Source organism: Felis catus, chromosome D4 (genome assembly GCF_018350175.1).
Source record: "Felis catus isolate Fca126 chromosome D4, F.catus_Fca126_mat1.0, whole genome shotgun sequence".
NCBI classification, from domain to species: domain Eukaryota; kingdom Metazoa; phylum Chordata; class Mammalia; order Carnivora; family Felidae; genus Felis; species Felis catus.
In genome coordinates, this window is record NC_058380.1 from 62313988 (window position 1) to 62337262 (window position 23275).

A 23275-nucleotide genomic window follows, 5' to 3' on the forward strand; every position below is an offset into this window, starting at 1 on the left:
GAGAGAGAGTGTGTGAGTGCATGAGTGGAGGAGGGACAGAGAGAGGGGGAGTCAGAATCCGCAGCAGGCTCCAGGCTCTGAGCTGTCAGCACAGAGCCTGACGCAGGGCTTGAACCCACAAACCGTGAGATCATGACATAAGCCCAACCAACTGAGCCACCCAGGTGCCCTTACTTCTTTCTCTAAGGAAGCTCCACGCCCAGTGCGGAGCTCGAGGTCATGACCCAAGATCAAGAGTTGCATGCTCTTCCTGCTGAGCCCGCCAGGTGCCCCAACAGGATGTTCACTTTTAACTTTTATCCAAAATAAAGCCAATATCGCTGTATTTGCAACATGTATCTTCACATCAGTAGTAAGTCTAACAATTTATCCTATAAAATTATAGTTAAATTTAAATTTGTACTTTGATATAAGAAATGGATTCCAAATCCATGAATTCCTATGCATAGATCTTCTTTTTGATAGATACTGAAATTCAAAACATTCTATCAAATTCTTAAAATGCTTGGTGCGATATCAAGATTGTTACTTACTTTGTTGATAATTATTCATAAACCACCGGCCTGCTTTTCTTTTTCTCAGTATTACCACTGATTAGTACCTGATGACCTAAATGCCTGTCATGATTAAGAGGTCAGACTGCCTCTTCAGACTGCCTGGATTTAAATCTCAATCCGGCCGCTTACTACCTTCATACCCCTGAGCAGAGCACTCATCCACCTTGTGCTCCCTTTCCTCACCAATCACATGCAGAATCAAGAGTACTCATTGCCTAGAGTTATCACGATGACTCTATGAGGTAAAATACAGAAAGCTCTTACAACAGTGCCCGTCACACGATAAAAGCTTGGGGGAAATCTGTTGTGTCACTGTTGCTGTGTTTCTGAGCCTCTCGCGATTTTGCAGCAAACGGCTCTGCATTGGAGTGCCTATTACAATAACCCGGAGCACGTGAAGCTGCTCATCAAGCACGATTCCAACATCGGGATCCCTGACGTCGAAGGCAAGATCCCACTTCACTGGGCAGCTAACCACAAAGATCCCAGTGCTGTTCATACGGTGCGATGCATCCTGGTGAGTACGGTGGTGCTGCTGGCCCCGGGCGGCCTTGCTGACAAACAACTTTTTTGTTATGAAATAGCCAGTATACGAAAGCGTATATACGACACACAAACAAATTATGAACCAGAAGAAACAAAACAGGCATGTGAACCCATCACTCAAGAAATAGAACACGGTAGTGCTGCTATGCTGCTATTTAAGACCACACAGAATTTCCGACATGCCGGTTTCCAAACACATCCTCTCTACTTAAGCCACACTTGCCCTGTCCCCCATCAACTACTTTCCTGAATTTGTATTTATCCTTCCCTGGCTCTGTTTTATACTTGCGCCTATTAAACACTGCGTAGAGATATCTGTAAAATGCTTGTAAGACATAAAGAATACAAGGGGCACCTGGGTAGCTCCGTCCATGGAGCGCCCAACTCTTGATCTCAGGGTCGTGAGTTCAAGCCCTGTGTTGGGCATGGAGCCTACTTTAAAAAACAAAAAAGTTGTAAAGAATATAGAAACCACAAATATTCACGTACTCATCTCTGAGCATAAGAACAAGTACATTAACCGTTACCTTTGAAGTTCCCTGGGTACCTCCCAACACCATTCTGTTCTTGCCCTGAGAGGCAGCCATTATCCTCAATGATGTGTTTATATTCCTGATTTTCATTATAGTTTTACCACATATATTCGTATCCCTAAACACTACATTGTTTCATTTTTGATGCTTTTGAATTCTGTATACATGGAATCACATTGAATGTATTCTTTTGCAACATGCTTTTCTTGGTCAATATTATGCTGGTGATTTTATCTATGTTGCTGTGTATACCTGTAACATATTATTTTTTGCCATTATGTAGTATTCTATTTTCTGAACAAGCCATACATTATTCAGTTATTAACAGACATTTGGAACTATTTCTATTTTTTTTTGCTACTTAAAAATAGTGCTGCTTTATGGGGTGCATGGGTGACTCAGTCAGTTGAGCGTCCAACTCTTGGTTTCAGCTCAGGTCATGATCTCACAGTTTCGTGAGTTCAAGCCCCATGTCTGGCTCTGTGCTGGCAGTGCAGAGCCTGCTTGGGATTATCTCTCTCTTCCTCTCTCTCTGGTCTTCTCTGACTCATGCTGTCTCTTTTTCTCTAAAAATAAATAAATAAACTTAAAAAAAATAAAAATAGTACTGCTTTTATTTAAAGTGATTTCTATAGCCAGCATGGGGCTTGAACGTGAGTTCAAGGGAGATCAAGGGTCGAGTGCTCTATTGACTGAGCAGTCAGGTGCCCCTGAACTTTTATTATTTTTTGTTAGTGTATCTAAGATGTATGTTTAACTGGTAGTTGAAGGCACATGGAAATGCAGTTGATATTTTTGTTCATTGAATATGAATCTAACCAACTTGCTTATTAATTTTTATTACTTTCTTATTAATTTTGAGTATTTATCAGTGGATTCTTTGAGGTTTCCAATCAGTGCTTCTCAAATTCCAGCTTATTATAGCTATGATAGTCTAATATTTAGCCCTATTTGCTTATAACACACAAATTAGACTTTAAAAGATAATATTCTTTTGTATATGCAATAGTTATTTCTACCTGCATGTTAACTGATTCCTTTGCTCTGCATTTCTCCTTGAATCTCAAGTTTTCCTTCTGGAGTTAATATCTTACTTCCTGAAATATAATTCTAAGAACTCCCTTTAGGGATCTACCTTTAGGGTAGATGTATTGGTGGTGAATGCTCTCTGCTCTTAAGAATATCTACATTTCAGTGTATCTGGGTGGCTCAGTTAGGTTAAGCCTGACATAGGTTAAGCGTCTGACTCTTGATATGGGCTCAGGTCATGATCTCAGGGTTTGTAAGATTGAGCCCCATGTCAGTCTCTGCGCTGAGAGAGAAAGCCTGCTTAGGATTCTCTCTTTCCCTCTCTTCCTGCCTCTCCCCTGCTTGTACACATGCTCTCTCTCTCTCTCTCTCTCTCTCAAAACAAATAAACATTTTTTAAAAAGGAATGTCTACATTTCTACCATGCTCTTGAATATATAGTTTTTCTGTATACACACTTCTTTTTTTTTTTTTAATTTTTTTTTCAACGTTTATTTATTTTTTGGGACAGAGAGAGACAGAGCATGAATGGGGGAGGGGCAGAGAGAGAGGGAGACACAGCATCGGAAACAGGCTCCAGGCTCTGAGCCATCAGCCCAAAGCCTGACGCGGGGCTCGAACTCACGGACCGCGAGATCGTGACCTGGCTCAAGTCTGACGCTTAACCGACTGCGCCACCCAGGCGCCCCTGTATACACACTTCTAAGTACTTCTTTTTTTCTACTCTTTCAGGCTTTTCTGCTGCTTTCTGCCTCTCATTGTTCCTGTGGAGCATTCTGTATTGGTGTAAATGTCATTGCTTTAGAGATGATGTATCTTTTCTCACAGGCTGCTTTTACATTCTTGTCTGTGTGGCATTCCGCAGTTTCACTACAGTGTGTCCGGTGGGGGCGGGGGGAGGTTCTTTTGTTTGGGGGGTGGTTTTTTTGTTTGTTTTTTGGTGCATTATTTTGGTTTTTGGTTTTGGGGTGTTTTTTGTCATGTTTGGTGTATACTATCAATTCATGTCCATTCCGGAAAATATATAGCTATTATCTCTTCCAATATTACTTCTCTTGGGGCACCTCGGTGGCTCAGATGGTTAAGCATCCGACTTCAGCCAGGTCATGATCTCGTGGTTCGTGAGTTCGAGCCCCACATTGGGCTCTGTGCTGACAGCTCAGAGCCTGGAGCTGCTTTGGATTCTGTGTCTCCCTCTCTCTCTGCCCTTCCCCCACTCACGCTCTCACTCTGAAAAAATGGATAAACATTAAAAAAAATTAAATATTACCTCTCTTTCATTCTCTACACTCTTGCCTTTATGGTCCCAGTTACACATATTTTAGACATTTTTATTTTATTCTCCATGTCTCGTCTGTTTTACCTTCCATCTTCTTGCCATGTTCTGGGTAATTACATCAAACACGCCTTCCAGTTTATTCAGCCTTTCTTCACCTGAGTCCACTCTCTCGTTTGCCCTATTCATTGCTCAATCCGATATTTTTACATCTAAAAGTTCTTTTTGTTGTTTCTTGTTTTTTAAGTCTGCCTCGTCATTTTGATAGTTTTTTTTACCTTATTCACCTTTTATTTCATTTTTAGTTTTTTTACATGTTCATAGATAGTTATTTTATATTCTTTATGTGTCAACTCCAATATCTGGAGTCCTTGGAGGATACTTGTCACTCATCGTATCTTGTTTCCTCACAGATTTGGCTTTTTTTTTTTTTTTCCTTGTAAACACATCTTAGTCCTTTGGAGACTCAAAGGCCTAAAATGCCACCATGGTAAAATTCTACTACTTTTTTTTGAAGTGTTTAAAATACCTTTCATACTTTTTTTTTTTATATATAAAATAGGATGACCACACAGGCAACTCTAAACTTGTGTGGCCTTTCAGAGAGTTCTCAGGTTGGGGCAGGAAGGCTTGGCTTTGGCTGTGACCTAATCTAAGAAGGGATATGACCTTGAGTGAAGCAACTGTCTTTAGCTGAAGCAATTGTAAAAATCTGACAGTTGAGGGTCATCTGCTGGCAGCACTCACAGCAGCTAGGGAAATAAATCCTTTATTCTTGAAAGGGGACCTCGCAGTAGATACAAAGACCTAGGAGAAAAATGGGTAAATGTGAACTGTCAATTCAAACAGAGCAGCCAATAAGCATATGATAAAACACAACCTCATTCATAAAATAAATAAAATTAAAACATCAGCAAAATGCTTTCATTCCTGTAAGGGGGGAAAAATGTAGTAAGCTTGATAATACCAAAGGGTTAATTTGTGCCAGCCTGTGGGGAAATAAAAACTTTTACACATTGTCCTGGATGTGTTAATTAGTGTAACCATTTGGAGAGCAGTTTGATAATACGTAATTGATAATGTAAATATCCTTGTACCCAGAAATTCCCCTTCTAGGTGTCTGGGCTAGAGGAAAACCTCACACATGTGCTACAAAGGGACATGTAAAGGAAGCATGTTCATTGCAGCATTATTGTTAATAATGGAACAACTGTAAATAACCTAACTGTCCCTCACAAGGAGAATGGATAAGTAAATTGTGGCTTAACAAATGAACTAGTATCAACATGGACACCCAAAAGTATAGTGTTGAAGGAAAAAAACTGCCAAAGGATATACATAGTATAAACTCAGAGGTATAAATATTGAAAGCACACGTATATAATTTACGTATTGTTTATGGATGCATGCATATGGAACAAAAGTATAAAACATACAGCTTTAGCCGAATCCATAACAGGCACAAAAGCGCATTAGGCAATATATTGACACCTATTTAATCTGGATAGTGAGTAATGGTACTTATTATATCTTTTCTGCATTTTTTATAGTTAAACATGACAAGAAATTTTTAAAGGTTTAGAACGTATACTTTTTTTCTGAGTTTTATCACTTGTACTAACAGAGAATGAATATACAGGTTTAGAAAATGGCTCAGCTCATGCTTATGTCAAATGTGATTTACTGAGAATTCCACGTGTGTCTGAAGTCTCTGGTTTCTTCAAAATAGGACGCTGCTCCCACGGAGTCCTTACTGAACTGGCAAGACTACGAGGGTCGGACACCTCTTCACTTTGCGGTCGCTGATGGGAATGTGACAGTGGTTGATGTCTTGACCTCATATGAAAGCTGCAATATAACATCTTACGACAACTTATTTCGAACCCCACTTCACTGGGCAGCTTTGCTAGGTGAGCTGTCAGTCCAAGGATCAACGGTAGGAGGAACTGCAATGAGTACCAGAAACTTTCCATGGCTTCCCTTCACCTGTCAGCTTCCACCTCCGTTTAATTAATTTAAGGGTTTTTCGTGGGCACACGCACGCATGCGCATCTGCACGTGCCCACTTGCACATGCGCACAAACGGGAAGAGCAGAGACCATCTCCCGCGGTCTCTGCCTGTCAGCGCAGATCCCACGCTGGGCTCAAATCCCTGAACCCTGAAATCATGACCTGAGCTGAAATCAAGAGTTGCGTGTTTAACTGACTGAGCCACCCAGGTGCCCTTAATTTAATTTTTAGTTGATATGTGGCATCTTCTATCCCTCTGTTGTATGCTTAAATTTTAGTAATATAAATGTATTCTCTGTTATATATCGGTTTTAATTTCAACATCGTATCTTAACACGTTTTTAAGAGTAATGTACATTCATTGACAAATGTAAATATAAAATAATCTTCACATTCAATGCTTGTGTATTTGGGGAGGAGGGCTTTAATTTTATGTTTGTGCCAATACTGTGATATGTGATTTTTTTTTCTTCATATTTTCCTGATATGCCTTTTACTTAACCTTTTTGGGGATCACATTGTTAGATGAGAGAGTGCAAAAATGTGTCTGTGTCTGGCTTTGGAGGGCGTGTAATCTGAGAATCTTTCTCTTTCAGTGAAGGAGTTTTACCCATTCATAGTCACTATTATAAGATATATGATTTGGTCTTTTTTCTGCTATTCTGTTCTTTGAGTATTATTGATGTTTTGGGGTTTTTTTTTCCCCTGCCTTTTGGTATCTAGATTAGGTTTGTTGTTATTTGGTTTTGAATTGCCTAGTGTTTTAGGAGAGTTTTAGGTTCTATTAGTGTTTACTTTTAAATTTATCGAAAACTTTTTAAAACATAAGTCAAGAGTTAAAAGCAAAACTGCATCTATTGATTTCCACCGAATTTAAAATGAGGAATTTAGCACGCCTTTACTTATCGCTTTTTTAGTATTTGTTAACATGATCTGAAGTTTTCCCCAGTTATTATTGCAGGCTTAGTTTTTAAATTACACGTTGTGTCTTTTCAGAATACTTTTTGCATTTGCATTCCGTCTTATTATCAGATTTATAATTATTATTTAGATTTCACTTCAATGTGCAGTTTCATCCCTCTCTCTTTGCCTGGTGCGTTCTGGGAGGACTTCGCAAATTCGTCTCCAGGTCACTAAAGTGACTTTTTGTTCCCTAGTTCTGTTTTCTTTCTGACTCTCATAGATTGTATTTTAGGCTGTATTTTGATTCCCTTCCCACATCCCAATTTCTTTGTATCTCGGCTTTTTTCCTTTTCGCCTCCTTCCATCACCTTTGCGTTTCAGATTATTTCCTTCTTAGGATATTCTGTTTCATTCCATAGAGGACATCTCTTTGCCCAAGTCAAGGATGCCAAACAGTTTCCTGAGCTTTTCCTCTGGACCCTTCTCTAGATCATGTTCTGAGGTATGCGTTTCGTCTCCTGATGGTGTTCCTAGCTCCCTGTCCTATAGTGTATTTTCATACTGCCTTTACAGAATTTTTCTCCTTATCTTTCAAACAAGATGACATGTCTCAGTAGTCTGCCTGTGATCTCACTTTGCCCACCTCAGAGAACTCCATCTGCGTCATACCTGGGAGCAGGTCTGTGAGCACAACTCCCACCCACATTCCCCTTTTCTGCCTGCTTTTCTCCTGCGGTGTGTCCATGTTCTTCTGCTGCCCGGGTCCCCAGAACACGGAAGCAATAGAATGCATGATATTCAGGCCTCCCAAATATGCCACTACCATGTTTGTTCATTCTTTGATCCTTTCTACAGCTCTTCACTTGCGGAAACCACATCCCCCAGAATGCGCTGCGGAGTATTTTCTCTGCCACCGCCTCATCATTCCTGCCACACGTTTTCTGGGATTTGAAATCACCACCTACTGTGAAAAAAGTGGAGGTGGGAGGGTAGAGCAGACTGATAGGAGGCCTCAGAGGTTACAAGAGGCTCTATTATACTTTGTCCTCCCGAAAAGCTGTGCGGTTCTGATCAGCTGTACAGTGGGACCTGGATACTACGGACCCTGATGGCTGACAGGGGCTGGCTTCCCTCCTGTTTTTAATGGACAGTTTTATGAAACAGAGCGAGGGAATGCAGTGGGCTGATACCTAATATACTCTTTCTCAATCTAGCAATTGTAATTCATATCATTTCCTTTCTGATTGAATCATTAAGATTTCAGTGTTGTAAGTGTTCGCCTTTGTTCTACGTGATCATAGTATTTTAGTGAGAAGTTAGAAGAAGCTATACTGGGGGCCACTATTCAGAAAACTTTCCTTAAAATAGATTATAAATTAACTAGTCCTTTTACGTGATAACTGCCTTGTGTCTGCTTTCAGGCCATGCACAGATTGTCCATCTCCTTTTAGAAAGAAATAAATCTGGAACCATCCCATCCGACAGCCAAGGAGCAACACCCTTGCACTATGCAGCTCAGAGTAACTTTGCCGTAAGTAAAACGTGACAGTTATCTTTTTGCGTAATTACATGTTTATTTTGACATAATTACAAATTCATATGCAGTCATAAGAAATAAAACAGCCAGATCCCATGTACCCTTCAGCCACATTTACCCCAATGGTAACAGCTTACAAAAGTATGAAACAGTATCGTAAACAGGAAATTGACATTCCTACAATCCACTCACTTTATTCACATTTCAGTTTTACACGTACTAGTGTTTGTGTTTGTGCAGCAATTATATTTTAACAATTGCTCAGACTGTTAACTCTGACTGTAAAGCGAGGGATAGTTGTAAGTCATGTGAAATTTTAACACAGTTTTTATATTAACTGTTCAGTGTAACATTTTGTTCTATGTAAGTATGTTTCATCTTCTGGTTAATTTTATGGCACTAAGGTTTTATATGCATTTAGTGTTCAAGTATTTTCTTTGTGTGGCAAGGCCTTAGAACTGGTCTAACCTTGGCTGGGATCCTGACTCTGCCATCGGCTGGCTGTATGACCTGGAACAAGTTTCTTAGCTTCCTAAGCCTTAGTTTCTTCACATGTAAAATGAGGATAATTATACCTTTCCTTTCAGGATTGTTGTAAGAATCAGAGAAAATTTGTGCCCAGTGCCTAGTGTAGTTCTTGGTACAGAGCAGGGACTCAAGAAATGCAATACATTCCTTCTATTGCTAGTGCTAATAATTTTGTGTATTATATAGCTGAGAAAGCAAAAATGTGAATTATTTCTAAAGATATTGAATATTATTAATAATTCTTCCCTTGCGACCCTTACAGTTTTACAAAGCACTTTTGCATCCTTTATGTCCCTCAGTCCAGCCAGTAACATAGCACCTAGGCTGTTTCAGCTTCCTGAGTAAGTGGCCTCCAAGAACTAGACTTATCCAAAAAGTCACATGTCAAAGCAGTCAGAGTTTATTTTACTGTATTCTGCATGGGTGTGTGTAGTGGAAACTTTGGTTACATTCAATTATAAGAATGTGGGCATCTGAGTGGCTCAGTCACTTAAGTGTCCGACTCCTGATTTCGGCTCAGGTCATGATCTCACAGTTGGTGGGTTTGAGCCCCACATTAGGCTCTGCACTGATGGTGCAGAACCTACTTCGGATTCTCTCTCCCTCTCTCTCTGCCCCTCCCCTGCTTGCTCGCTCGCTCTCTCTCTCTCTCTCTTTCTCTCTCAAAATAAATAAACAAACTTAAAAATGTTATAAGAATGCCATCATCAGCATAGTGTAATCCCATCTTCCTGACCTTCCCAAATGCACCACTGAATAAATTTAATGCTCAGATTCCTAAAATATCTTATTTTCCCATCGTTCTTTGTCTCTGGTACCTAGAGCAACTATAGCTATGGTCTCTCCTTCCTGCCATTTCTATAAATGTATCACCTAGACTTTTGGCAAACCATTGTCTTCTATTGTCTCCCATTATTCTGTTGTCTCAGAAAAAAAGACAAAGTATATTTTGAAGAGGAGCCCGTTCTTGTTACAGATAGATAAGAAATTCATTGGCCCAGCCTATTAAACCTATGGAAATCAGAACTCAATTCATATTTCAACACAAGCCTATGAGAGGACGTGGTATCCCTAACTTAAAGAGGAAGAAACCAAGATTTCAAGAGATTAAATGACTTGCCCAAGATCTTGAACCCACATCTTAGACTCCAAATTTAACATGTGCACAGATACCAGCAATTAAGTGACTAAGCTACTGGGAATAAGGAAGAATGGCAGAACATTATGGGTGTTTATCCAAAGAAATACTTGCTCTGGATAATCTGCCAATTACAGAGATGATTTTTTAATAATTATGCAAATCTTCTAAGCTCAGTTTCAAGCCCCTTGATCTCCCTGGACTCTGTTAACCCACAGGAGGCTATAAGTCCCTTTTTAGAAAATAATAACAAAAATCCACAAACCTCTGTGAACATTCATCATTAAGAAAACATACTCAACAAGGAAATGTTTACAAATTAGTAAAAGAAAACAGACCAAAAAATTACCACGTTTTAAAATCCATTTGTTTATTCCAATCTTGTGTGTACTAAGCATACCCAGTAGATCCTAAGAGCACTCCACTCTAACACCACAGTAGCTCAATGAGTTTTAACACTAGGAAGTGGTGTATACAGTGGCATACAGTGTATACAGTGGAAAGGGTGCTGTGATTTAGCTCTGGACTCTACTCCTGTATCTACCACCTTTGTATGACCTTGAACCTAAATTTCTTCATCTGGGAATGAAGGGCTGCCCTTGAATTTCATCTTGCTTTAGAATATTGAGCATCAACACTTAGACACTTTTGGCCAGCTCACAACCTTCAGAATTTTTTTTTTCCTGAAACTATTTTACTTCCATTCAAGCTAAAGTTTCTATGATCTCCCTAAATGTGTGTAAGCATCTGAGGCTTAAGGAAAGAGGCAATTTAGAAAGCTGTGAATATTAACCCTCATTAAAATTGTCAGGCCCTGTTAGGATTATTGCAGGTCCTAATTTTAGTGTGATTCCATAGAGGAAGGACCTGGAATATAGGACTTGATAAATAAATATCTGTTTAAATGAACTGAACACTGCATTTGTCAGTAGTTACACATCATTATTCAGTAAGTGCATTAAATATTTTTTTAATTATAGTGGCAAAACACACAACAAGAGAATGTATGAGGCATGGCTGAGTATACAGGTCTCTGCATGTAAAATGTCCAAGAAAAACCTACGTTTTAATGTTGGTCATGACACTGAATATTTGAGTGTTTTAATTTTTTTTTTAACATTTGTTCATTTTTTGAGAGACAGTGAGACAGAGCATGAGTGGAGGAGGAACAGAGAGAGAGAGGAAGACACAGAATCCAAAGCAGGCTCCAGGCTCTGAGCTGGAGCACAGAGCCCGATGCGGGGCTCGAACGCACGAACTGTGAGATCATGACCTGAGCTGAAGTCAGACGCTTAACTGACTGAGCCACCCAGGCACCCCATGAGTCTTTTAACCATCACTTCATCTCTCAAAGAGTGACCTATAAAGTTTTCAAACTTGATGGTGGACGTTCATCCTCAATTATGAGGATGTTGAATGAGGGAGTTAGGTTGTGTGTTTGAAATGCATGGAAACTAAAACTAATATATAAAGAAAGAGGATTGTTACTTTCAATGGAAATTGTAGTTTCATTATTCATAAAAAAGATAATTTCATTTGATTCGAAAGCAGGGAAAAAATACTTTGCATCTTAGAGGAAGTCACATATAACACTGGCTTTATTACCATAGAAAATGCTACCCTCTTGTCTCAATTTTTTTTAATCAAGTTTTCTTACAGGAAACAGTTAAAGTATTTTTAAAACATCCTTCAGTGAAAGATGATTCAGACCTGGAAGGAAGAACATCCTTTATGTGGGCTGCTGGAAAAGGCAGTGATGATGTCCTTAGGACTATGCTGAGTTTAAAATCTGACATTGATATTAACATGGCAGACAAATACGGAGGTACAGGTAAGAACTGGGAGACTTGTTCCATTTGCTTTCTTTAGGGTTCCAAAGTGTATAGGTGCCCTACAAGTTGTACAGTAATGCCTGAAATCATTGTTCCTAATCTAATATTGTTTGACTTCCATTGGCACATTTTAAGTTTAGGTTACCAGGATATCACTCCAAAAGCTTTATTTCCTCCAAGTTTGATGGCTCAAATTAGCCTATGTTTCTACCAGGTGAATGGTGGCATTTGGTTTAAAAGCCTGGTTGCCCCTTAAACATGATTATGAGAACTCTTCATGTCGTTTATCTTGGTATAAAAAAATAAATAAATAAACCTGTACTTAAACTATGCATATTTAGTAGTTATCGATCATACTTCAAAAATACAGGATTATATTTTAAGGAATGCACATCTCTATGTATGTCTCATTTAATGTGCTCTTTTCTCAGATTTGAAGAGCATCACCTCCTCCCAAATCTCCCATTTTAGAGATAACCCCCACATGACTCTTGAAGCTTCAGAGCTTCACGTTAGATTTGCATCCAAAGCTTTCAGTAGATCCTTCTTTCGCTCTCTTTTTCTAAGAAGAGGCCCCTTTAACTGTGTGTTGGCTAATAAGAGAGGTATGAATTTTTTAGCTTTCGTTTTCAACTTGGAAGTCTCTACCTTGGGTACTACATCCTAATTACAAGTCAGAAAAAGAAAGAAAATCGCACATTAGCACAACACAGACCAGAATAAAAACTCAGCTACAAGCTTCTCAGTGTTTTCTTACTTGTGGAAACACAGTAGAGCTGTTTGCACCCTCCAGAACTACTGATGTGGCATTTGGTGGGGAGGCAGGGTTATACCTAACAATCTCCCTCTCTATCCCTATGCCACCACCCCTTCTAAACTGTTTTTTAAAGAATTTTAGGTAATATCAATTTTAACAAAGACTTTAACTGTCAAGAGTATTTCTTTATCAGCGCTTCACAGTAGACCTTAAGCTTCTTCTTTTTTTACTTTTTAACTTGTTTTATTTTTTATTTTTTTTAATTTCCATCCAAATGAGTTAGCATCTAGTGCAACAATGATTTCAGGAGTAGATTCCTTCGTGCCCCTGACCCATTTAGCCCCTCCCCCCTCCCACAACCCCTCCTGTAACCCTCAGTTTGTTCTCCATATTTATGAGTCTCTTGACCTTAAGCTTCTTAAAGAAGGGTATATTGCAGACATGATATGTGGGACATTGAGTTTATAAATGGTCTGAACGTTTCATTTTTTGTCAGACTCCCATTAGTATGCAGGCTTTCACTCCATCACTAGCTTTGCTTTTAGTTTAACTTTGTCGTGTATTTTAATAAAGTATGGGCAAGGATACTTCCATCCTTTTGACCAAAGGTGTCTTTCTGATGTGCCCCATGGTTGGAGTTCAGACATAACTTCTCAGATTCGTCAGTTCCCTGGCTCTTTCTCTTAAGGGGATTTTATTGTATGTCAGACATGCCTTCCTGCCATTTCTCTTCTACGAGAGTGAGTTTGTCTCCATCATCCCTCGACAGGGTTGTTTTTGCTTCCCATGAAAGAAGAGTTCTCATCAACAGCAACATACAGACATTATTTGGATCTTCATTCAAATAAACTGAAAAAAAATATATAAAACCATCAGGAAAATATGGGCATTATCTGTGTATTCAATATGGTGGAATTTTTGCTAATGTTTTTTAGATATGATAACGGGACTCTCCTGTCTTTGACATGCCAGGGCCAGGGCTCTGCAGACCACACTTCCCCTTTTGCCAGCAGGTGCCCTGCTAGAATCCACCCATAGGGGGCAGTAGAGAGAAACTGGAAGCTAGAAGAATGGGATTACACCTTCCTGTTTGCTTACTATTCTTGTTTTGGTTTCCTGTTCCTATCAGCATCACCCTAGTCAGTCTTCTTCAACACAGCAGTGATAGTTTGTTCCAGTGGTGATGGTTAATTTCTTGCAATTTCTCCAACACTCACAGTACCAGCCCCAGAGCACCAACACCAGTCAAGCAGAGCCCTGCTCAGAGGTCTGAGTTTCCACTCCACAGGGCTCCTCTTCTAGGCTTATAGGTTTTAACAATTCCATCTTCTTCTTTATGTTCCCCTAGTCCTAGAATTGCTGGCTGTCTTCTGCATTTACTACCTCTGTGATACCTCAGTGTTTCCTTTTTGCTTTTTCAATTCTTCAATCCATAGCTAACACATGTGCTCACAAGCCGGGGGGGGGGGGGGGGCGGGGGCGCAGAGAGAGGGAGAGAGAGAATCCCAAGCAGGCTAGGCATTGTAAGCGCAGAGCCAGAAGCAGGTCTCAACCTCACAAACCGTGAGATCATAATCTGAGCCAAAATCGAGTCCAATGCTCAGCCAAGTGAGCCACCCAAGTGTCCCTAAATTATATTTTAAATCTTTCTGCTTCTCTTCATCTCCACTCCTGCCACCCTAGCTCAAGCCACCATCATTTTTTACTGAGTCTTCAATAGTGTTAGCTGGTCTCCCTGCTTTCATTCTAACCTACTACAGTGCCTTCTCTTCAGAGCAGCTAGAGCAATCTGATTAAAGCACAAGTCAAATACTGTCACTCACCTATGTAAAGTCCGTCAGTGTCTTCATCACTGGGCCCTATGTGGCCACTTATACCTGGCCTTCTCTACCTTTCCGACTTACTTGCCTTTATTCGTTGTGCTGCAGCTTCCTAGCCTTCCTTAAACACATAGATTCACTCCTGCCCTTGGACCAACTGTTCTCTTTGCCCAAACTCCTCCCTCTCGAGATCTCTACATTGCTCCCTCTTTCTTTATGATTCAGGTCTCAACTTCAATATCAGCTCCTTAGCAAGGCTTTCCATCACCATCCGTTAAAGTGGTCTCCTAGTCACTCTTCATATCAAGGTACCTTTTAATACTCCCATTATACCATCTGTCACCATCTGACACTTTCTTGCTTATCCATTCCATTTTTATTTTGCTTCTCCTACTAGAATGTAACCTTATGTGTTTTGTTCTCTGCTGAATTCCCACCCTTACGTTAATACCCAGCCTGTAGCAGGTTCTCAGTAAATGCCCGGGAATCTGTGTTTTTATAGGCATCCTAGGTTTGGTCCATGGATCACTCCTTATGAAAGAAACATTGTTCTAGGCATTATAGAGCCATGATACTTAGGAAGAACTGGCCCAGACCTCCAGGCGCTTATGCTGGCAAACTCAGAACTTAAGCAGTGATGTATTTAAATAGAATTTAAAGAGTAATCCAAAGAGTAATGACATATGTCAAGTGCTAGAATGAAGTTACATAGGCACAGGTCAGCATAACATGAAACTCATATATAGTCAAAATGACTCTTTCAAATCCCATTTGAAGGCAGACCCCATTCCTTCTCAGGTGTTTTCTCCAATGTTGAAACAAGTTGCTGCTTCTTAAATTGGGCCCTGAGGAAATCAATGGCTTGCATTTGGAGCCATGTTGTATGAAAAATGCACTGAATACAGTGGGATGCACATACCCTCTGTACCACATGGGTATGCAGACCGATGGCAGGAATAGCACGGCTAAGCCACTGAAGGGCTGGTAGACTGACACCTCCCATCACACCAACCCTCAGGGGCAGATGTTTATTGAGTGGGTTGGTGGGCAGAATTGCCTGCCTCGTTTAAATCATTTCTCTTTTGTCATGTTTTTGTTCCCTTCCCCTCTAAGAGGGAGGAAAAGATAATAAAGTAACTGAGGAAAGGAAAGCATTTCAGAGCAACAGGATGGAAAGGAAGAAACCATGAGATGAGAAAGATAGACAGGAAGGGGGGAAATGTGAGTAGTACATATGAATAGAAAGGAAGATTCAAATCTGTAGAAGTGAACAATAGAGAATCCTTAAGATTAAATTGCATTTAGCCAAAATGAAGACATCAAAAGAACAAAAGACACACAGAATAAGAAAAAGGTGACGTTGTTATCAAAGAGTTCTTTGCTTTCTTTTGCTCCCTTTCCAGCATTACATGCCGCGGCCCTTTCTGGCCACGTCAGCACCGTGAAGTTATTGTTGGAAAATAACGCTCAAGTAGATGCCACTGATGTCATGAAGCACACTCCACTTTTCCGAGCCTGTGAGATGGGACACAAAGATGTGATCCAGACACTTATTAAAGGTTAGTTATTGAGAGTGCTCCTACTAAGTCTCTCTCAGAAGGTAGGAATTGTTGCATTCGCTGAAACAGCTTACAGGCAGAGGGCCACCCAGGTGGACAGATGGAGGGAGGAGTGCCCACACGTACGCATACACGCATGCATGCACACATGCATGCGCACCTACACACACACACACACACACACACACACACACAGGCGCGCATGCACGCATGCACACACAAGCATCAGGAAACCTGAAGGCCACTCCTAGTTCCACCTGTTGGTAGTTGTGTGATTTTGGAAAAACCACTTCACCTGCCTGATCCTCAGTTTGATTTCGTGTAAACGGAAAATGACTCCTACCCTGACCAACTTACAGGCTTGTTGTAAAAATCCAAAGCAGATAGTATACAATGCTAAGAGCAAAGCATTTAAGGGACTGCTGTTTTCAGACTCCTTTTTGATCAGTGCTCTCTATGTTCAACGTTTTACCGATATTTTTGCTTTTTCAGGTGGAGCAAGGGTAGATCTAGTGGATCAAGATGGACACTCTCTCCTACATTGGGCAGCACTGGGAGGAAATGCTGATGTTTGCCAGATCTTGATAGAAAATAAGATCAATCCAAATGTGCAAGATTACGCGGGAAGAACCCCTCTGCAGTGCGCTGCCTATGGCGGCTACATCAACTGCATGGCAGTGCTCATGGAAAACAACGCAGACCCTAACATTCAAGACAAAGAGGTAGAAATTCTAAGTCTTTTCTGTATTGTTTGCTCCAAGGTGTTTATTTATTCTTCATTAACTAAAATAAAGTAAAACAGCATTTTTACCAAGTAAAGAGATCACTTATAAATTTATGTGTTAATTAAAAATGAGTCTTATTTTTCCCTGTTTTCCTTCTAGTTCTTGTCTCTATAGCCATATATAATTTAACAAAGTCATAATACAGAATGGGAATAATTTCATAACTTCTTAAAATAAACATACATGGTATATGTGTATGTTTGTGTATACATACATATATGATACTTCATAAACCACATTTTTGTTTTGTTCACTTAAAATTATCACCAGCGTTTTCTCCTTTGGTATATAATTTTCCACATAATCATAGATGCTGAATATTCCAAAGTTCTAAGAGCTTTATGTTTCATAACTCATTCAATTCTCACAGCAACTTTCTTTTTTTTTTTCAATATATGAAGTTTACTGTCAAATTGGTTTCCATACAACACCCAGTGCTCATCCCAAAAGGTGCCCTCCTCAATACCCATCACCCACCCTCCCTTCCCTCCACCCCCCATCAACCCTCAGTTTGTTCTCAGTTTTTAAGAGTCTCTTATGCTTTGGCTCTCTTTCACAGCAACTTTCTAAAGGAGTTGCTATTATTATTCCCATTTGCAGGGTAGAAAATCGAAGCTCATAGAGCTTAAATAATTACCCTAAGGTGACAACAGGGCCAGGGTTGTTGTGGAGAGTCAGGATCCAAACTATGTTTGTAACCCCAATTTTAAAATTAAATAAGTAGCTTCCTATTGCTGGATAGTTTTTCGTGATATTATAAATCACATTTCATTAATCATCAAAGTGCATTTAACTTTTTTTAATTGTATCCTTAGAATAATTTCCCCTAAGTGAGATTATTTATTACTGGTATATGAATATGATTCAGCTCTTATATATTACTGCCGAACTGCTTTCTAACTCATGTGGGTTAATATCCACTTCCCTAGCCATATAGGACTGTATTGACTATTCTCAGTTTTGCCACTATGGACTTTTTTTGCTAGTTTAATTGCATTAAGTCTTCAAAAATACTGGCATATTATGTTTTTCCAAGCCAGAAAATATAATTTCTATTAATTCACTCAATATATATTTATCAGGATTGTTCCTATATGTGAAAGTGACATAATGAAAAATATGTAAAAAATGGTTCTTGTACCTATGTTATTAGAAATGCATCTTTTGCAATCTGTAGTATCTTCTACATTTTTTTTTACAAGTTGCTGGTTTCTTACATAAGTAGTATACCAAGCTACTTTCTAGTGTTTTTAGGTCTTATGTACTGTTTTGGATTATGTGCATATACAGCCCTATCATCTGTGAATAGCATGCCTTATTGAACTGTGACCTCCGATACAATGTTGAATAGAATTGGTGATAGTTAGCACCCTTAATTCATTCTGGCTTCTCAAGGGGAAAGCTTTAACTATTTCACCATTGAATATGGTGTTTGCTATAGGTTTCCTTGTATTTGTAGTTGCCAAGAATTGGGGTTTTTTATTCACAATTAGCCATTTAATTTTTGTTAGATACTATTTCTGCATCTTTCAACATGTTTTTTTTTACCTCTTTGCTGTTTACATGGTGAATTAAAAGGAGTTAGGAACTAGTTCCTCTTATTCTCCTAAAGAATTTGTGTAATACTGATATTACTTCCTTTTAAATGTTCAGAAAAATTCCCTGGTGAAGCCATCTTATCTAGAGGTATTCTTTGTGTAAAAGGTGTTAATAACTGACTCAGCATCACTAATAAATACAAGACTATTCAGATTTCTAATTATTTTCTTTTCAGCCACGGTAAGTTGCATTTTTTGAGAAATTGATCCATTTTATTAAAAATATCAAATGTTTTGCATAAGGTTGGTCACATATTCTCTTACCTTTTTTATGACTATAGGACCTATAGTAATTTCCTCTTATTCATTTCATATATTGGTAATGTGTGTTGTCTCTTTTCTTTTTAAAAAAATTTTTCCATCTTATTCATCTTTTCAAAGGACTTACTGTCTTTGTTAATTTTCCATATTTGGAGTTATTTACTATTTCATTGGTGTTTACTCTTATCTTTATTATTTCCTGCCATCTACTTTCCTCAGGTTTGATTTACTATTTTTTTAAAGATTCTTTTGGTGAAAGTTTAAATCATTGATTTTTTTTTTTTAGTATTCACTTCCAATATATGTATTTATGCATGATTCTTATTCTAAGCCTGCGTTAGCTTTATCCTGAAAGTTTGGATAAGTTGTACCATCACTGGGGCACCTGGGTGGCTCAGTCAATTGAGCATCCAACTCTTAATTTTTGGCTTAGATCATGATCACAGCGTGGGATTGAGCGCTGCGTCCGGCTCCACTCTGAGCATGGAGCCTGCTTCGGATTCTCTCTCTCTCTCTCTCTCTCTCTCTCTCTCTCTCTCTCTCTCTGTCTCTGTCTCACACACACACACACACACACACACACACACACACACACACACACAAAGTTGCACCATCACTATAATTGGGTTCAAACATTTTCTAATTTCTATTTTGATTATTGTTTGGCCCATAGATCATTTAGAAGCATATTGTTTAATATCTAGGCAGTTTGGCATTTTCTCATTATCTTTCGATTATTGATTATGTTGGTTTCCTCCTGGCTGCTAAAAAAAAATTACCACAAACTTAGTGGCTTAGAACAGCGCAAATGTATTATCTTACTGTTCTGGATGTCAGAAGTCCAAAATGGGTCTCATGAGGTAAAAATCAAAGTGTGGGCAAGATTGCATTCCTTTTGAAGGCTCTAGGAAAGAATCTGTTTCCTTAATTTTTCCAGCTTCTAGATGCTGCCCTCCTTCGTTGGCTTGTGGCCCCCTTCGTCCATCCTCAAAGCTAGCAATGACTAGCTGAGTCACCCTCACACTGCATCACTCTGACACTCACCCCCCCCCATCTCCCTCCTTCAGTTACAAGGACCCATATGATTACATTGGGCCTGCTCAGATCATCCAGGATAATCTCCCCATCTCAAGTTCAGCTGATTAGCAACCTTAATTCCATCTACAACCTCAATTCCCCCTCTCCAATATCATAACATAGTTACAGATTCCAGAGATTAGGATGTAGACATCTTTGCAAAAGCATGCATTTATTCTGTCTACCACACTGATTTGTAACTTCAGTTCTACTGTGGTCAGAAAGCAATCAGAATAACACAATTATTTTATTTTATTTTATTTTATTTTATTTTATTTTATTTTATTTTATTTATTTTATTTTATTTTATATTATTTTATTTTATTTTACTTTACTTTATTTCAGAATTATTTTAATCCTTCAAAGTCCTTTGAGGCTTTCTCTGTGGCCCAGCCTATGATCGATTTTGGTAACCGTTCTATGCACACTTGAAAAGAATACTAATTGTGTCATAGTTGGATGCAATGTTATATATCACTTAGATCAAAGTTTTTTACTGTATTGTTCAGGTCTTCTATATCTTTACTGCTCTTTTGTTTATTTTTCTATGAACTATTATAAAGGATGGGTTAAAAATCTCTCACCGTGATTATGGGTTTGACCATCTCCCCTTTTAATTTTGTCATTTTTTGTTCTGTATATTTAATAGCTGTGGCATACAGATTTAGGGTTGTGATATCTTCCTCTTTGACTTCTTTAAAACTGTGAAATGTCCCCCTTGTATCTCTGGCAATGCTTCATGCCTTCTTTATTTTTCATGGTATTAAATTTTTTTTTAAGAATACAGGTCATTTATTTTGTAGAATCTCACTCAATTGGAGTTTGCCTTATGATTCCTCATAATTAGACTTAAGTTTTACATTTTTGGTTAGAATATTATACAAGTGATATTGAATCCTTCTCGGGGTGTCACCTGTAGAAACATATCATTCCTTTTAACTTAGTATTAATTTTGATCACTTGGTTAAGATACCATCCATTTTCTCCACTGTATATTTAATATTTTCCCTTTTCATAATTAAGTATGTGTCCAAAAATACCTACTCCAGATATACCTGATTTTTGTTTATGCTTATAGGGAAGAACAGCTTTGCACTGGTCCTGTAACAACGGATATCTTGATGCCATTAAATTACTGTTAGACTTTGCTGCTTTTCCTAATCAGATGGAAAATAATGAAGAAAGGTAAGCTGTTGATGAAAAGAATGTATTGTTGTTCAACTCACATCCTTTCTGCTATATGAAAAAATCTCTCTATAAAAAAATATATTAAAAAAATTTATATAAAAAAAATTTAGATACTAGTTCAGAAGTAATAAGTATACTCATAAACACCACACTACAGTAAGAAATCCTAAACCTAAAGAAAAGTGTTGATTTAGAATCATGGGATTTTAAAATTATTCAGAACTTTAGATATTACTTCTGGCAAGCTCACATTCTACAGATGAGGACACTTAGGTTCTTGCGGCTTGTAGCTGGCATAAAGTCAGGGGAGTCCTGACTGACCAGACCTAGGAATTTGGTCAGGACAGTAGAATGTGTCTTATGTTCAAGAAATTTCTCCTGATAAAGAGGTTATTATCAGTTAGTGGACAGAGGTGCCATCATGTGGCATGAAAAATAAGGAGAAGGTGAGAGGATTGAATAATGTAAGATTCACAGAGTTAGGCTGGAGTTATGCCCCAGGGCCCAGGCCCAATAAAAAGGAGCAGACACAGTGTGAAGTCTAAGCAGGAGACAGTGTTGGCCATCTTGGATCTGGGAAGATTCTGAACGTGTGACTTCCACACCTGAGCTCTGCCTGGCCAGGTCTGTGTTTTGGAACCATTGTTCACGGATGCTGTAACTGCAGTGCTTCCTGCCATGACACCAGCCCCACCCCCATAACCACTGCCAGTTCTGCGGGAGATTTTGTGGAGAAGGGGGGACTTTTTCTAGGCCACCTGTTTGTGTCAGGAAAACTGCTCCTCCTTTCTGGGGTGAACCCCTTCATCCCTCCCACTACTTTCAGAACCCCTCCCCATTAAAGATAGCCTCCGCCTATTATTTTCCAATTTATTTCTTTTCCGAAGTTTGTCTTCTCTGCCTATAAAGCCCTCCTGCTCTCGGAGTGCCTGCACTGCTCCGTTTACCCTTACTCACAGTTCCCGCCTTTGCTGTCTGCCTTCTATCCTCACATTTACGCTGAAACAGTGTCTGAGTGGTCTCTGACAGACTCCTCATTGAGAAATCATATGTTGGTCCCCCTGTCTACTCTCATTGGCCTTTCTGCATCGCCTGGTTCTGCTGACCCCTCTTCTTTACCTTTACTGAGACTGTCTTCTCCAAGCTTCTGTGACAGTTTAGTTTCCTGATTCTCTTGCAATTGTGTCTGCTCCTTCTCCATTTATTTTGGCTCCTTTTCCATTTTTTTATTTTTTAAATGTAAACATTCTTCAAGGATTAGATCTTTCCTCTCAGCCCATCTCCACAGAGGCTTCAGTAATCACCTGGGTGCCAGTGAGTTCTAAATCTGTCTTTCAGACTCAGTGTCTCTCCTTGGTTCACACTGTCATTTCCTTTTTATTACCAGCACCGTTGTCTAAATCTTGCCCTCTTTGACTCATTCCCGGGACTATCGCAATGCCTCCTTGCTGTTCTGCACCCTTTGAAATTTCCCTCCTTCAGTTCATTTGCTTCCCAAGTAGCCTCCCTAAATCATATTTCTAATATAATTGTTAGTCACGTCATTCCTCCATTCAAATGCAGTCCCATCTAAGAAGATTGTTCTGATCCCCGAGGCAGGTGTTCCAAACAAAGCTCTCCCCCACACTGTGGGTTTGTATAGCACTTAGCACACTTCACTTTATCTGATAATTTTATGTAATCCTTTTTCCGTGTTAGCAGAGAACTCCTGAAGAGAATCGTCATCTCTGTGTTGCTCACAGTACTTTTCAGGAAGTAAGTGCTCAGTAAATAACTGTTGCATTGTTGAGTTGATGCTTTCAGGCTCCCAGTAGCTTCCCCTGCCTCACACCTGCATTAGAAATTTCTGGAATTCTTTAGGGCGCCCGGGTGGCTCAGTTGGTTAAGCATCCAACTCTTGGTTTTGGCTCAGGTCATGATCTCGCGGCTTCGTGGATTCAAGCCTCACATCAGGCTCTGCGCTAGCAGTGTGGAGCCTGCTTGAGATTCTCTCTCCCTCTCTCTCTGCCCCTCCCCTACTTGTGCTGTCTCAGTCTCTCTCAAAATAAATGAACTTTAAAAAAAAAACAAAAAAGAAAGAAAGAAACTCTGGAATTCTTCGAGTACATACAGTATTAGGTAAATCAGACTAGTATGTCTTACTTTGGAAGGGGTTGTATAAAGAACTCACTGTCTCTATTATAGTCAAATGACAACTGCAAAACCAAGAAGACTCGAAGATTTAGGGGTTTGGACATTGAAGGAAGCTGGAAAGCCAAGCAGAATCCTCAAGGCTGAGGTTTTGACATGAAAGCAGATATGTGAGAGAGAAGATTTCGCTCTTAGAAATCCCATAAAGGCA

The 23275-nt window shown here is 39.3% G+C and overlaps 1 protein-coding gene across 12 annotated transcripts in view; it reads left to right on the plus strand.

The window, feature by feature from the left end:
* The window catches only part of INVS (inversin), a 156328-nt gene that overhangs the window by 84164 nt on the left and 48889 nt on the right, over positions 1-23275 (plus strand). For 10 of the 12 annotated variants that reach the window (XM_003995663.6, XM_006939320.4, XM_045043038.1 and 7 more), the window contains 7 exons: positions 907-1074; positions 5671-5851; positions 8276-8385; positions 11717-11888; positions 15870-16025; positions 16518-16747; positions 20825-20931. In XM_003995663.6, the coding sequence (XP_003995712.2) occupies positions 907-1074; positions 5671-5851; positions 8276-8385; positions 11717-11888; positions 15870-16025; positions 16518-16747; positions 20825-20931 (1124 nt within the window). The other 2 variants (XM_045043040.1, XM_045043039.1) reach the window with 2 other exon arrangements.